Raw genomic sequence first — 17,500 nt, 5'->3', positions numbered from 1 at the left:
TAATAAATAAAGATAAAGTCTCGGCCGATGCGTTGCTCAACAGTCGGCCGACGCGTTGCCCGACAGTCGGCCGACACGTCGGCCCACAGGTCGGCCAACACGTCAGTCGACGCGTCGGTAGGATCGGATTCTTTACATTTACCCACTTGCATTACACTTGTTTGGTTTGCAGTAGATTTCTTTGGACTAAACAAGTGACACAAGGCAGCCCAGGCATGTTCACACAAGAGAAAACTGCTAAACAGTATTGTATTATTTCACTGACAAGAAGTCTGTACTATATTTCCTTTGCTTTTTAAAAAAGCAAGAAGTAATCTGTGAACCAGGCATGGCTGTTTGTTATCAATTCTCTTGCTTTTAAACTTTAAAAGCAGTTTTTAAAGCACTGTTGTCCTGACTGTGAGCTGCTTTGTTGTAGATAACACAATAACATGCAGACAAAATAAAATACTGTCTGATCGTCAGATGTGGTTGATCACTGATGTGTCATTTTCAGGTGATGTCTTTGTTGATCTTGCCCTCTTCTCCACCCAGTCTCAGACAATTTTTCTTACCACGAAACTTGGATTTTATAGCTGTTCAGACACTAAAGGGTAAGTATATGTCACACAATGAAGAGAATAAACTATTGCTTTCAAATTTGCAAATGTGTTTTCAAGGCAGGGCGTCAAAAAATTGCAACAGGTCAATTTGCACTGCTCTGACCAAATCATTATAAATTTTCTGTTGTCATGTAGCTGTCCTTGACAGATTTTCGGCCTGAGATTCCTCATTTATCTGGAACCATGCTCTGGAACCATGCTCTGTTCTGAGTGGCTGTTACATATAAATAATCAGGTGGTTTTTATAAAGTGAATTTCTTATTTGCCAAGTAGGGTGTGGAATAAGAAATTATTGATGGTGAATCATTTTTGTCTGATTGTATGGGGGGTTGTGGGATGGAGATGACCTCATAGTAATTGGGAGAGCCAGGTGGACAAAACATTGGCTTGAGGTCAGGATGCACAGACAGAGTGTAGTGGGGGTCATGTCCAATGATCAAGGGCCAAGTATTTTCCTCTCCAGCCTGGCCTAACTCAGTCATTAAGCTTCTTGTTATATGACCACTGCAGTTTTTTATGTTTTTCTGTCGTGGATGAAGATGCGGAAGTTCTTTATGGTTGAATGTTGGCCGCAAACCCCAGTAAAGTATATATTTTCTCAAAGCTTTAAAACGTATGATTTTATTCATTAAAATCAAACATTTAAATGTTTTCGGAATATAGTACCTGAATATAGGATCTGATAGCACCTCTAAAAACCTGCATAAAAGTTCCCCAACATGTTTTTTTGCCTGATTATCAGGCAACTTTCTCTCCAAATTTCAGCAACAAACGTTGAAAAGTCACTGAAAACAAACTCAAAATCTCCACTTCACTTGCTGAAATTTTTCTCTCAATACACAATGGAAAATATTCTTTGGGGTGTTCTTCCGTGTACTGAGAGACATGCGCAAAAAGTGTAAAAAAAGAATGCTCATTTTAATTACTTAAACAGTAGAGCTCATATCAATTACAAAGAAGACTCGCATGTTGCTTCCAGCCGGAAACATCCTTTAGTGATGTTCTTAAGGCTGGTTTTCACTGGCGACGGAGTGGGAGTCAGAGTCTTAGTCGGAGTCATAAGATCGCTTATAACCTAGTACCTAGTTTATCACACTAGCAATGCTAGAACGCATGCATCTTACATATTATGTTCTACCACAAGGGAAAGCACTCAACGTTCATGAGTAGTCCTGTGAAATGAAATGTATCTTTCACCTAACATATAGTTGACTTTGAAGCTAACTAATCTGTGCATGCATTTGGAGCAAATTGCTTTTGTGCTTAAGAAAATGGCACTACAAGGATAGCATGAGATTTGCAAAACCACATATATATTTTTGCCGTGTTATCAAAGAAAGCAATGTACCGGTAAGTATGACACGTTTTGCGTAATGCACTCGGGTATCTACCCCACCCAGCCCCCCTTCCCACAAGGCTAATTGATTAATTGAAATTAATTAATTAAACGAACATTAAAGTTTACACCTTATGGCGTTATGGTCTTATGGTGTTATGGCGTTATGGCCTTAGCGAACAGCAGCCCCCAATGAACTCATACATTCTTTGTAAAATGTGAGTTTTTAAACCCTTGTTGCACAAAAAGTATTCAATACATCAGGCTCATATTCATTGGTGGAGTTAATTGTACTATGACCTTTCAATATTCAGAACTGATTTATTTGTAGCTCCATCTAAAACTTAATTGCTTATGCTAATGAGGCGAATATAGTAAACAAGGATTCCCCTAACTTGCCACTTAATAGGGGTATAAAACAAAACAAATACACCCTTGGGACAGCAAGCTGACTGCGGCCGCTTAATAGAGGTGGCTGTTGAATTGAGATTTTTATTACAGTGTATAGCTGACAATTTTTTGCAGAAGTTTGGCCGCTGGCTGCCAAATAAAAGTTGGCCGCTTAATAGGGGGCCGCTTAATAGAGGGTTGCTTAATAGGGGGCCCCTTAATAGAGGTTCGACTGTATTTTGACTTCCTTGCTTTATTGTTGACATGTTGCATGATGGCTCCAGTTTCAGTGAGTCACAAGTTTAATAGAACATTTGCCTTCAAAATTCATGCTGAAATCTCATTTTTACTTTTACTGGTAATTTTAGGCATAAAGGCTAATTTTTAAAAGTACACTTGTGTTACATCTAGTATTCTAAGCTAGAAGCACAAATATCATCTAGCATTTGCACTCACATGCCGGTTTATCCATGGTTTATTGTTTTTTTCTTTCTGTGCAACTGGCAACTGATTCGAATATTTCTGCTGATGAATAGAAATAGTCAGCATTTACATTGCTGTTTCTTAGTTCTGGCTTACTCTTATAGATCTTGGCTTCAGAATACTCTTCCATCAATTCAATTTTGAGCTTGGCTGGATACGGAACTATTTGTGGCCACTGGAACTAACTAATTGAAGTCAACAAAATTTGTTTAATGTAATCAAAATATAGTCAATGAAATGCAGCTGTTCACATGGTTAACATCCCAAAGCCAAGAGTTATGTAACAAAAACATGTCATGTTGCACCCTGACAAAAGAGGCCACTCATGGTCCAGAATCAAAACAACAAACAAGCGCTCGCGAACAATCTGAAAAGCAAATCATGTTGTATATACACACTTTGCGATGATGTAATTTGTTTTCGCCTGGCCAAAAACAAAAACACTCTAGTCTGCATTGGGAGTACATTCCCTTTTTTGTTGAATGCAATCAGAGTGATAAACCAGTTCAAAGAAAACTTCAAAACGTCTAGAACAATGAAAGAAGCCACAAAAGAGAACAAGAATGACGTTAGCAGATGGACACAAAATGTACAGCACATGGTTTGGCCACGATGTCACTCATCTTCGCCCCTGTTGCGGGCAGCCAAATCGGTGTCGCAAGATTGCACCAAGGTTAACCTTCCCATGAAACTTGGCTCAAGTCTGCTTTAGGACTGTGTTCTACGAATGCAAGTATTGTTTCTGTTTGTTCTTTTTCGTTATTCAAAATGCCTTAGCGTAATGCAGATATATCCAGCCCATTTTATGAAGCTTGAATAGGTGTAGAAGTTTTCGTAGAGTGCTACACCTCTACGCTTTTATCACCGATCACTTTGTACTTCTTCTCTTACATGTACACATAAAACGGTGGCATGTTGCTATGGTTACCAACGGAGTTTGGTCTGTTCATCAACGATGATTTTTACATAATGAACTCTAGAGCTCTATGATCACACATATCTAAATAATGAACTTCATAGCTCCATGGCTCCACGGCTCCACGGCTCCATGGCTCCACAACAAATTTGACCTATACTTTGAAAACCCTTTGGCTTTTAACAAAGAACTTAATGGAAAAGGCGCAACAAGTGAAGCGACCCCTTCGACTTTTGAAACAGCAGCCGCATTGAATGATGCTGAAATAGGCAAGTTTATTGAGAAAAACAAAATCATAAACACGGAAAGAAAACCAAATCTGACCTGAACGTTTGGAAAAGATGGCGTTCCTCTGTCGGAGAAGTATTGAGAATTTATCGAGAAAAACAAAATCATAAACACGGAAAGAAAGCCAAATCTGACCTGAACCACTGGAAAAGATGGTGTTCCTTTGTCGGAGAAGTACAGGCAATGGAGAGTGTCCCATCAAATGAGCTCAACAAACCTCTATCACTTTTTCATTAATGTAAGAAAGAAAGACTGCATTGAGTTTGAGCCAGGTATGCTATCGTCTTTCCAGTGTAGTTTTGGTCGCCATTTGAGTGAGCTTGGTAAGCACTACTGCCTGTTCAAGGATAAAGAGTTTGCAAAGTCCAGAGAAACGCTTGAATCAAAGCGAAAGCAGTTACATTGAGAAGGGAAAGATGCCATCCAAACAAAGCTCTTGGTCTTAATAAGATGAATTGGAGATGCTTTGGTTGATAAACCAACTCAGTGATCACTCTTCAGAGGCTCTCACTGGTACCGTGTGGCTTAATAACACCATGCACTTAGGCTGGAGGGCCAGAGGTGAGCACAGAAAAGTTCTGATGGGTGACCTGGAGTTATGAAGAGAAAAAGGAACGGAGAAACATGAATATATGTGACCCTCCATACGGAAACATGTCTTATCGACAAAAGCATTTTCTAGGGGGTTTGAGGTCGCTCTGAAACCCTTTGGAAACCTGGTTTCAGAGGGTTTGAAACCCTTTGGAAACCCTTTGGAAACGCTTTGAAACCCTTTTGAAACCCTTTGAAAACCCTTTTGAAACACTTTGAAACCCTTTTGAAACACTTTGAAACCCTGAAGAAACCCTTTGGAAACCCTTTGGAAACGCTTTGAAACCCTTCTGAAACCCTTTTGAAACCCTTTGGAAACCCTTTTGAAACACTTTGAAACCCTTTTGAAACGCTTTGAAACCCTTTGGAAACCCTTTTGAACGCTTTGAAACTCTTTGGAATGCGGAACACGTTGGAAACCCCTTCGAAATATTCCGAATACTCTTTGAAAACCCGATTTGAAAGTGCTGGGGGAAAAATATTCTCCTGGTTTGCATTCGCTGGCGTATGCGCGACAGCACTGCATGTTAATTTTTTTTTTTGCAGAAATGTTATTTTGCCACATGACTCGGTACTGATTTGTTTATAGTTGTGGAAAGATCAAAAGATATAACGCATGTAAAACTTCTCCTAAGTTTAAGGGCGAAAATTGCGGACATTTGCAAATGTAAACGCCAATAGGTTATTGTTTACATGCGAGATCAACGACATGCATCATTTGCATATTTGCGTGAGGTGCGGTTTTAGGGAAACCCCTTAGAAACCCTTGGAAACCCTTTAGAAACCCGGTTTCAATAGTTTGAAACCCTTTGGAAATGCTTTGGAAACCCTTTGAAACTCTTTAGAAACCCTTTGGAAACCCTTTGGAAACGCTTTGGAAACCCTTTGAAACTCTTTAGAAACCCTTTGGAAACCCGGTTTCGGGAGTTTGAAACCCTTTGGAGACCCTTTTGAAACCCGGTTTCACCCAAATTTCCATGTTTCATAAGACGTGTTTTCGTATGGAGGGTCACATATCATCTGGCACACTGAAAGAGGCTCCAAGACAAGAACTGGTGCCAAAGAGTTCAGTCCTGAAAGGTACTTCAATCCTCGGATCTATGAGACTGGCAATGAAAGATGTCCTGTAAAGTTCTTTAAGAGTTATCTCACCAGGTGGCCACCTGAAATGAAAAAGCCAGAGAACCCATTTTACTTGACAGGGATGTAAAATGCCAAAGGAACTATCTGGTTTAAGAAACAGCCACTTGGAGTGCACTTGCTGGGTAACTTTATGAAAATGATGACTGCCATGGCAAATCTTGAGGGAAGGCATACAAACCACTCTGCTTGCCTCATGATGATTATAACGCTGAGGCATGTGAAAATAAATCCTCTTGGCATCTTCCCACTGTTGGGACACAAGAATCTTAAATCCATCAACAGCTATTCTACAGTCTCAGAAGAGCAACAGAAGAAGATGTCCTTGATAATCAGCGACAGGTCATTGAGCAGAACTTCAATGAAACCTGTTATAAGCAGTGATTACGTGTTTGATTCTTCACTTAAATTTGTGGCCATAATTTCTTTTCGGTTGAATTTTTATTCCACAGAATGTAAACAGATGTATGCTTAAATAGGAAAACAAAAGCCAGTAAAAGAGGTATCGCGCTGTAAATCACAAAACAAAATACGTGTACAGGTATAGTAAGAAAGGGCAAATGAAATGTGTTATCATAGAGCAACCGAGCCGTAGAAAGGTATGTTCATTTAGCAGAAGAACCATAGAGTCTATTGTGTAGAAATGTGTGAGCGTAGAGCAGTAGAGGCATAGAGTTTATAATTTGTGTAGAAATGTGTGATCATAGAGCTGTAGTGCCATGGCATCCATTTGTGTGATTGCAGAGCCATAGAGCCGTAGAGCTGTAGAGTTCATTATTTAGAATTATGTGATCATAGAACTGTATAGAGTTTTTTTTTATGTAGAAATGAGTGTTTGAAGAGCTGTAGAATTCATTATGTAGAAATGTATGATCATAGAGCAGTAGAGGCAGAGAGTTTATTACTTAGAAATGTGTGTATTTTTATAATAACAGTATTCTAAATTGACAAAAATGTTCAATGATAGAAAACCATAAACATTCCTCTCTGTGCTTTATTTGCTATGGTGACTGTATGCCTCCACAGATGTACTCATTTCCTAGGGCTACCAACTAATTTATTCAAAAAAAAAACTTTTAAGTGGAAATGTAGAGTTCTACAAAAATTTATACACTTATTTGAACTTCATGAAACAGGCTGGGCATAAATTCTTAGAGTAGATTGGCAGAGATTTTAGTCTGTGTTGGATGTTTTGTTTCTACTGTTTTAACAGTTGGTGTGATGCACAATCTGCTTAAGCAACATCGTAAAGATGATGATGAATGAATTCAACTTACATGTAACAGGATGAATTTAAGCTTACCTGGCATTTTGCATTTTTTGTCAATGTTTCATTGCGTTCTCGAGGAATGAGAGAACACATCGTAATGTTGTTTTGGCCTGTCTGCAGCTGGGAGAAATCAAGATATTTTGTGAAGACTGCAAATTAGCCACCCCTCCAGGTTTTTTCAGGGGCTTTGGGCTTTGTTTTCGTGTCCATCTGCTATGTCATTCTTGTTCTCTTTTGTTGCTTCTTTTGTTGTTTTTGACGTTTTGGGGTTTTCTATGAACTGGTTTTTTACTCTGGTCGTATTCAACAAAAAAGGGAATGCAGTCCCAATGCAGACTGGAGTGAGACTTTCTGGCCAGGCGAAAACAAATTACATCATCCCAAAGCACATGTATACAAGACGATTTACTTTTTTGATCGTTTGCGATCGCTTGTTTCTAATTCTAGTAGTTTTGATTCTGGACCATATGTGGCCTGTTTGGTCTGGATGTAAGATGACATGCTTTTGTTACATAACTGGGACAACAATTAATTGTTCTGTTCATGAACATGACTTGAAAAATACAGTGAAAAAACCACCAGGACTAAAATACTAACTGCAGAAAAGAAATACAGCTACTGATCCTTCTTCCCAGAATGTTAAACGGATCCCACTTTTTTTTTAAAAAAGTGGATAAGCTAACCGTTTAAACATTTTTCAGAAAATGCTGTGCAGATCCTGAGTTTGAAAACGGATGATACAAAACTTTAAATGGTTTTCATGACCCATTCTAAACAGATAGTAAATGGACACTAAACAGAAAGTATACGCTTTTTCCTATAAAATGGTAAAATGTTAGTGCATGTTTTCGCTTTCCTGGTCACATTTTCCTGAGAACGAAAGGGCGATATTGTGCAAGGGTGGCAACAAAAAACTACTGTTATCAAACTTGTGCCTAAACATTTGAAATATCCATAACTCATATTCAGTGTCACAAAAGATATGAATTTTGAACTTCATATGCTTCCTAAATTAACTCCATAACCATGAAAATATTTGTACAGTACACCTTAAACAATATACTTATGTATAGCCAAAAAATTACTAACATTGCACATCAATTTTACACAGTACTTTGTAACTCCCCATCCTCTTTATGTGCTCATGGTTAGTGCAGTAACTGAGTGAAATGTTTCCTTGATTTAGGTGTACAAATTGTGCAGAAGGAAATTATCAATGCTACTGGTGTACATATTTGGGAAAATGCACCAGTGATGGAAATGCTGATTGCCCTAGGGAGTTTGTGATGCCTAAACAAGTACGTACACATTACTTCAAACATGTTGTATATTCAGGCTAAAACTTGTTTCTGTAAAAGCCAAAAATAATGCTCACAAATCTGCCATACTATTGTCTCACTATAGTTACATAATCCTAGTGGTGGTTGTTGTGATCAAAGTAGAATTAAGTTAAGTCACAGCATCCACCCAAGGGATACCCAGGTCCTTGCACAAGGTGAAGCCAACGACAACCAGAGGCTTTTTATGGAGGCAGGGCAAGGAAAAAACCCTGGTCAGATTGCTCCCTCAAGTAAATTTTGCTCTTGGGCAAGTGAATGGAAATGGAAGTGTGGTGGTTTGGTAGGCAAGTGAAATTAACCTCAGTAGTCTTGTTAGTGAAATTTCAAATCAAAAAACATTTTTTAAAGTTAAGAATGCAAGGTGAGCAAAACAATGACTTGAGAAATGGGTTAATGTAAAATCTAATCATACTTTGCTCACTTTTGTCCTCTGATTGCTATAGTGGTCACCATATTGGAGAGGGTTGTCCATTATACCCACTTAGAGTCGAGTCATCTAAGGAAGCTTTCGACTTGACTTTCCAAAAGTCTATTTGTGAGAGACTTAGTGTAAAATATAGCAATTTTGTATAAAGAATATCTATGGTAATTGGCGACTCGACTTGAGTCGTCACATCTTGTCTCATTAAAAGTTGACTCGACTGATTGGAAGGCTAATGGCTAGAGACTTAGTGTAAAATACAGTACAGTTATGAGGGAGGATAGCAAAAGTTGGCGACTCGAGTCGAGTCGAGTCGCCACGACTTGTCTCGCTAAAAGTCTACTTGACTTATCGGAATTCTAGAGACTTGGCGTAAAATATAGTACGGTAAACCAAAATCAACAAACTGCAAGTCTGCCATTTTGATTTGTTGTCCCATTTTTCACCCTATTAGCAAGTTAGTCCACCTTGCTAGGTGTGTTAAATTTGACCCTGGTATAGTGCTAATCGAGCATCGAGGAACAGAATTAAATCGAACAATAAATTTATTCGTGGATTTGGACGATTTAATCATGGGTTAGCATTAATTGGCTTTCAAACAACTGGGACCTGGTTCTCATTCCCTGCCATTGCTGTGAAAAAACTGTAAGAGAATCTCGCTACTCTTGCCATTGATCATGCAACATGAAAACATCCATGCAAGAACCCATGACATGTGTGTGGATCTGCGCAGATATATGTCATCAGGGTGGTGCAGTTTGTTCTAAAAAAGCATGTGTGGGAGAGGGAGGGAATTAGGGTAACGGTAGGATCATGTTGCGAAAAGTGATTTGAGAAAAACTTTGCAAAAGACACTAAAATTCTCCCACTGTTGTAAAAGTATTGAAAAACAAATTCGGCCAAGTTGTAGAAAAACCTTTCGACTTCGTTTTGTGTTTGTTTGGTGTCGTGGAAGCAAAATAAAGAAATTTAGAGATTTGAGCAAATATTCAGATTGCATGACGGTACGAGTTTAGTGCTACAGCATTTCATAGGACATGTAAATAGCAGTTATCCCCATAAGGTCAGGTAAGAGATGACAACAGGAGACAATGGTAAACTAATCATTCTTTTCATTCCTTTATTTACTCTCTTCTTACTCAACAAGATTGTGTGCTCCCTGTGCTTGCACTAGTTGTATGCATAAGTTTTTGACCTTTGAATAAAGTCTATACAAGAAAACTCTCTACTCTGGTATCGAGTTAATTTGTGATTTTCTCAGAGAAATGCTTAATCATAACCAAAATCTGTTTCAATAGTTTCTTATATTTTCTGCTTGTTTGGCGAGTTTGCATAAGTTTTTGAAAGGAAAATCTGATGCGTAAATGTAGCTAATTTGCATAGTGCAGCGCATTCACTTTCAAGTCCAAGTCAGTGTTTTCAAAAGAGGACTTCACGCTTTTAGAGGCATTATGGGTGATTGAGGCAAATTTACAAAGAGGCAAAGCTGTAAAACAAATGTTTATATTTATATTTCTGTTCTGATTTCACATTTGGAGATGAAACATATACCGTAGATGGAGAAACCTCTTTTCTAGGTTTACCAGTGTTTTTGAGCCAATTGGGTAATTGTTGTGGGCGCAGGAATTTTTTTACAGTTAAAACCGAATGATTTCATCAAGTCTTGGCTGCTCGAGCCACAAAAATAACCACTCTGTTACTCTGATAAGTAGGCTGTTGCTTAGCTCAGTCAACTCAAAAATTTTTAGTTAATGTAGATGAGGGGTTTCTCTATTTACAGTAAAAATTTCTTTTCGAAAATGAAACTCGGAATGGAAATATCAAGAAAAGCGTGTATTTTGTGGCCTAGTTCCTTTGCAATCTTGCCCTGATTGCCCATAATGCCCTTTAGAGTGTGAACTCCTGAGTCCTCTATTGTCAATGTTGACAGAGATTTTTTCGCCATCTTTGTGCTGAGATGCTGCTACAATTATTGCCAATGCTATAAGACTACTAATATCATGTCTGTTTCTTCAACAGAGTGAAATTTTATACTGCGAAATTGAAATAGACAAGGAGCTTTGACAATTCAAACAACAAAATTGAAATTAAATCGTTATTCTGCTTGACCAAAGAAAGCACTACCGTAACTTTGCTGATTATCCCTGCTGTTTCCCAATAATTCCAGCGAAACTTTTAATATATTCTGAAACATTTATCAGTCTTAAACATATTTAAAGCTACAGATATTGTTTGAGTTCAACGTATGTTTTTTCACGAAAGAGTATAAGTCCAAGTCCATTTTGTCATGTTTATAGCTACAAAACACGCATCGGCGGGCACTCTCTTTCATCAGCAACCAGGAATTTATTGGATTTTCACTCAAACAAAACTGAGCAGTATTTACAGACGAACGTTTTTGTGCCTTGATGAAACATCATGAGTTGCACGGACGTGTTCTAGTTAACCCATTGACACCCACCCCTAATTTCCTGGCGTTTTTTAAAATATTTCTGAGTGAGCAAAAGCACAAAAATAAACCATATGCACAGTAACCACAGACACAAGATCAGGTTTCAAAACGTTTACTTAAAGTTGAATAAATGAAGGGCCAAAATATTAAAAAATATCGACAAAAAGAACTGAACTTGATGCATAAAACTGATAAGAAAACAAGAAATTATATTTTTTTTCTTTGCTGTGCGACAAAAGCTGAGAAAATTGAATATACAAAACTGACTTAATTATTGACTTCAGAGTACAAAACGAAACCGAATAAAACAGAATTTCCTTTCTTTTACAGGTATATTCACCTCTTGAAATTGTGCTAAAAGAACAGTTTGGATCTACAGCTATTTACCACATTTTGTGGACTGTTCAATGTATTTATCAATCCTCTGTGCATGCTTACATACATACATACACACACACACATACACACATATACTTTATTTAACCTCGAATGTAGTACTTCATAGCTTAAAGCTATGTTACAGGAAGAGTCCACAACTGCTGGTGCAGTGGAAATGCATTGAAGTTGAGCTTGTCAGTTGCCATCAAAGTAATGCAAAGGCTCACAACCACTACTAGTATGCTTGCCACCAAACTAATCAAACTAATTAATTTTGCTGTGAGAAAAGTAGTGGCATGTTTTAATTGAGTCTATGTACAATATCATCCACAGAACCGCACTGTTGGTTCAAGAGGTTGCCCTAGGATACAAGGTCAGAAGACACTGCTTGTTCCAGCAGAAATCAGAACTAACATTTCTGTTTCTGCTTATGATCTTCCTGTGCCAAAGGTATTATTTTACAACTTCCTTTTTAAATTATTTTTAGGTCAAGTACTTGTAAGATTAAAGAATGACAAGATAGGCACTTGTGCTAGCTGATAATTTTGTGTGTGTGTGTGTGACTGCTTGTATAACGGTGCGGTGTTCCTCTCTACCTTTTTAGTGCTCTCATCACTTCATTGAGTACTTCATAACAGAACAAAGCATGGTCAACAAGCCTGGAAATAATTTTTGTCTGTAGGCAGGTCATTTGTCAGAACAAAGACAAGTTTTGACCTGACAAAAAGCCAGTCTGGTCGGACACAAAAAATTGTTTGTCGTTAGAAATTAAAAAGAGACATTTGAGACATTTTGGTATTTCAGTGTAGACTCTTCGCCAAAATATTGTTTGCAAATTCAAATAGCTTAAAAGTCAACTGAGTGTAAAATCACTACTAGCACCAGCAAGGGGACCTTTACATTACGTCTAGTATTATTTTACCTGTTGAAAATTGACAAATTTACAAACATTTATACCCCTAGTCACACAAGCATTTGCAACGTGGTCATGACTATAAAGCGTGACTAATTTATACATTCACACTTTTCACAAAAACATGCCTGTGGTACGGAAACTATATTTCAATCACACTGACAGCCATTAAAAAACTATAAAGGGTTAAAAATTAAACTGATTTTTGATCATAGTCGGACTAGAAAAACATTTGGTTACAGTTTAGAGGTTTTAAAGTTTTTGGAAGCGATTGCATTCAGATAAACGAAACATGAGAATCTGGGCTGTGTATTCAATTTCCATAATATTTTAATTGGGTCAATGTATTACGACTGAAAATTAATTTCACAACACTGGATGGTAACAAACAACGAGTAATTACATAAGACCTCAGTTTTAAGTAGTTTTTCAGAAGAACGTAATTCAGACTTAATGGGGCTTCACGATCTTTCACAAGGCCACCGCAAAATGCGTTAATTAACACGCAGGAATAGTGGCGCTGATTTGATGTGTTTACAATTCAACATAACATTTGAGACGGCGCACGTGATAAAATCTCAGAATTGGAATAAAAACAAAACCGATAACAAAGCTTTTTTGCATAGTATTGTGTGGCAGTATAACAAGATAACTTGTCCCATATTCGGCCACAAATTTCCAGTTAAAATATTTTTTATTTTAGCAGAAATGCCCGGTCGGAGTGTCCGACCAGGCTAAGCTTTCACCTGTCAAAACCTCAAATTTACCGGACAATTGTCTGATGACTGACTGTTATTTGCAGGCTTGGGTCAAGACTTTTTCATTTGCTTTCAAACTGGCTTCAAAAACATTTTGTTCATAGGTACTGCACACAGAATGAGTTCACAAAAGTTATGTGACTTTATTTTCACACTTTTTTTTACAAACCCCTCCTAGGGTACATTTGAATTCCTTCAATAAAAGCACAAGCCACTTAAAGTCTTCTTGTCAACTAATTGATTAGTGGCCTGTTCAATAATTGATCTGTTGAAAATTTTACGGATATGCTGCCCTTAAGGTAGCTTAATATATTTACATGGATTAGAAATAGTTTCACAACATTTGCAACTACATGTATATTAGAGTTTTCATTTCATAGAAGCCTGTATGAGTTGAAACTTGGAGTTAGTTATTTTTTTGTGTTATTTAAGGTGGCTCAAAACAGTTTCCAGCACTTCCCAAGATGTCATTGTAACCACTCTTTATCAGTTGATACTACATTCTCAAACTCATTAATAATTCATCAAGTTTAATCTAAAAAATCATGACCATGACTGTTTGGATATCTGATCTTAATTAGCATAGATTTTTACGATCTTATTTTTCGGTTTTCTCCTTAGTTTTAGTTTCGATTGAGACGATATATCAAACACTCAATACAGTGATTGACCACTTTTCCAAACACCTCGAAGTTCATCAAAAATACTCTGCTATGCGTCGTAATTTCAACTCTCTTCTCGGTGTTTGGAAATGTGGTCAAACACGGTCTTTCATGTTTGATATATTACATCATGATGTCAAAAAACTGCCCAATCGCTGGTGAACAGGTTATCATTTTCATTTCACTACAGTATATGTTACTATAGCTGCAACAGTATGACCTGCTGAAAACACTCTTAATTTTATAATTACGTTTGAAAAGCGGCATGGTGAAACCCTTTTTTATTAACAAATTTTGATGAGCACGATAAGATGCAACTCTTGGCAAAGTATTAAAAAATTCTGTACATGGGGTTCAAAGCCACCTTAAATTTTCAAAAATGTTATTTACCGGTAAGTTACATGTTGGATTAGGTCTTAAAATCATTAGTATTATGTGTAGACCCCAGTTTTTACTATTATTACTTTCTTAACTTTGTTGAAATGACGAGCCCTTTGTGTTTGACTGTGGTTAAGTATTATTTTTTACTGTGTACAGTCAAACCTGTATTAAGTAGACCCCCTATTAAGTGGACATCAGTTGAGTCCCTAAATTTGTTCCCACATTTACTGTAGAATAAACCTGCATTCAGGGGGCATATTAAGTCATTTTGATGCAAAAAACTTGCAATAAGCGGATACTCCAGGGGCTTTTTACTTCTAAAAGCTCAGCCCAGACTCCTGTAACATTGTTTAGCGATGTCACAGTAAAGCTAAGTACAATATTCAAATATTGAGGCCTAGGAACTAAGCAGTGATGAAATAGAGTTATCAATAAATGCGCACGTTTCAAAATGATTAATAATTAACTATTAAGCACAATAAATTAGGACCTGTATAGAGCAGACACCATGTATTAAGTGGACACTAGTGCATGTCCAAGGGTGTCCGCTTAAAACAGGTTTCACTGTGTACTAGTAAACTGTTTGACTGTATGTGGTTGATGTGTTGCCTGATGAATTTGCATTCTTTTTCCAGGCTGGTGCTTCATACAAGTGTGAATTGACTGTTGATGGATCTATTAAAACAACAGATGCAACATGGATCAGTGAAACACAGTTGTCATGCTCTCCTAAGGAAGTATGTAAATACTGTGTTATACATATAATATGCATGTGGCATGCACGCTGGATCTGCCTAATTCCTAATGAGCCATCATGGTAAAAATCTCTATGTACGCACAGCTGTGCATAAATAACATGATGTGTGCAGTTTAATTTAAGCTGCAAAGTTTCTGTGAAGTTTAGCTGCGAGTTCTTTTTGATAGAGTTTTGGCAATGTGAACATCATTCTGAACAGTCCAAACCCTACTTTGGGCCTAACCGTATGACTTTTACAAGCTAAGATGTTTACCAAACGTTGAGTATTTTGACTTTGTTTGTCTACATTTTCATTGAGTATTTTGACTTTGTTTGCTTATATTTTCACTAATTCAAGGAAGCAAATTTTAGCCTGTGTACATCTGCTCCCTCCCCCCAAAAAAATTGGGAGGGAGATGTCTACGTAGCGGCGGTGTTAATCTCGTTCTGCTCTCCAGGTGGTGTTCCTGGAATGTTTGGAACATACGCTGATTAGTTGTTATACTAATCTGCTCTACATAATGCATTTCCAATCTTTTAATTGCTTAATCAATCGTTTTCTCCAAATACAGCATGGGTTATAGAAATCAGGTATTTTCAATCCGTCTCAAAGGTACATACCATGAGAAGTTTGTGCTAAGCTGCAGAATGTCAAGCATTCTCGCATATGTACAAGTTGTGCTAGCGACTACAGATGTAGCAGTACAGAAAATTAAATAATAGCAACTGATGAGATCCACATGGAGGATCGAAACCATGGTCTTGCCTGAACAAAGCCAATGGTATATACAACATGCAAAACAGTCAACAGACTACATTTGATTCAATCATGCAGACCTGTGACCAAAAAACTTACTATGGCACAGTGAAACAGCTGCACTCTACTACTAATGAAGCATTTCTATTAGGGCACTTACACTTCTTACAATACTACAGCTAAGTTACAATACAAAACAAAATGGACAATACTTATATTTTAAAGGGACTCAGTCATGGTTTGCGCACATTGAAAAGTTTAGCCTCAATTTTTCAAATTTGTTGTTTGTAATCTGTGTTAATCTTCTCCATCCTTAGCCATCCTTGTTCCTGTATGGTTTATCATTATCTCTTTGGTGTTTTTCTGTCTTATTAAACTGTTATTTTCAGGTTTCCTACCGTTTAAAGGTAATTTTGTATGTGGCCAAAATAACCCAAAATACCGTGACTGAGCTCCTTTTAAGTACAATCACAAAGGCAATAGAAAGTTACAGAGAAAGAAATGCAATAACTTAGCGTTAACTTGGTGATATCCTCTGTATGGAAGCAGGGTCGTACTAACGTACTAAGTTTTGAATTGAAACAAGGGTTGTAAACTAACGTATTAATGTACTAAGGACAGTTTTGAATAAACACAATACGATCTAAGATCATAAGTCAGGCTGTAGCTAGACGTGCTTCTACAATTGTTGATCATTGTGAATTGCAGTGCGCAGCAGTTTTAAAAATAGCACGTGTGATATGTACATGCTAATAGAGGCATGTCTCAAAGAAATATCATGAAACTGTAATCATACTGATATATATATTTCATCATGAAAATATTGCTTATTTGAACTGACCGATAGATGAAGGTGAAAGCTATGGTAATTGTACTGAAGTTGATTTGAGTTGTGACCACATATATGTGTTAGGGGAGATTGGAGTCACTGTCACATTTGGTATTTAATTATTATGCCTAAGGCTTTGCTACTGAGTAACACACGACATAAAGCCCTACAGCACAGCATTGTTAACAAGAGCAGTTGTGTTTTTCTCTCACACTGTTCACTGCAGTTATTTCTGTACTAATCTACACTCCTCTGAGTTCATAATTGTCACCACTTGAGTGTATAGTCTTGAAGCTTTAAATGGATGGTACTTCTAATAGTACACATGTACCTGGGGTTTGCATTCATTGAGCTTCCACTGCCCCAAATAATATCCTAAGACTTTGTTGATGACATTAACATAGAAATAACTTTGATAAACTGATTCTATAATATCTAACATTTTTAGATTTCTCCCTTGTCTCTTCATTAAAACTAGCCTCTTGTCATGTTGTTTGAACAACTTTTGTTACCAAAAAATAACAGACGCCAAAAATTTTACTCTTGATTTCATTAGGCCAAGGGTGACTCTAAACTGTGATGAAATTAGTTTTGATTTAGAAAGTTGGATTTAAGCAATATTTGAGTCAGAATTTGAGCTAATTTGCCTTCTAGCTAAATGTTGCGTGACATAGGTAGGAAATGACATTCCTTGATTGGTACCTGTCACTTCAAATGACTTGAAATTCCTGGTGTGAACTAAGATAGGTCCAATCTTTATTTGTGTGAAATACCAATAAAATTCAATGTATTCTGTAAGCAGGAGTGGTGTTAAAATTTGATGCTTATTTTAGTGACATTTTTGGTATTTTGGGCAA

The 17,500-nt window shown here is 37.3% G+C and overlaps 1 protein-coding gene across 3 annotated transcripts in view; it reads left to right on the top strand.

Annotated features, from left to right (window-relative positions):
• LOC110057154 (plexin-A4-like) overlaps positions 1-17,500 on the top strand; it is a 160,904-nt gene that overhangs the window by 51,620 nt on the left and 91,784 nt on the right. For all 3 annotated transcript variants that reach the window (XM_089272848.1, XM_089272846.1, XM_089272847.1), the window contains 4 exons: positions 497-593; positions 8,203-8,314; positions 11,941-12,057; positions 14,957-15,058. In XM_089272848.1, coding sequence (XP_089128974.1) covers positions 497-593; positions 8,203-8,314; positions 11,941-12,057; positions 14,957-15,058 — 428 coding nt within the window. The remainder of the gene's footprint in view (positions 1-496; positions 594-8,202; positions 8,315-11,940; positions 12,058-14,956; positions 15,059-17,500) is intronic.

This window comes from Orbicella faveolata, unplaced genomic scaffold (genome assembly GCF_042242905.1).
Source record: "Orbicella faveolata isolate gen_17 unplaced genomic scaffold, um_ofav_v1 contig_35, whole genome shotgun sequence".
Taxonomy (NCBI): Eukaryota; Metazoa; Cnidaria; class Anthozoa; order Scleractinia; family Merulinidae; genus Orbicella; species Orbicella faveolata.
The sequence above is the reverse complement of the archived record's forward strand: the minus strand, read 5'-3'. Positions and strand labels throughout refer to the sequence as shown.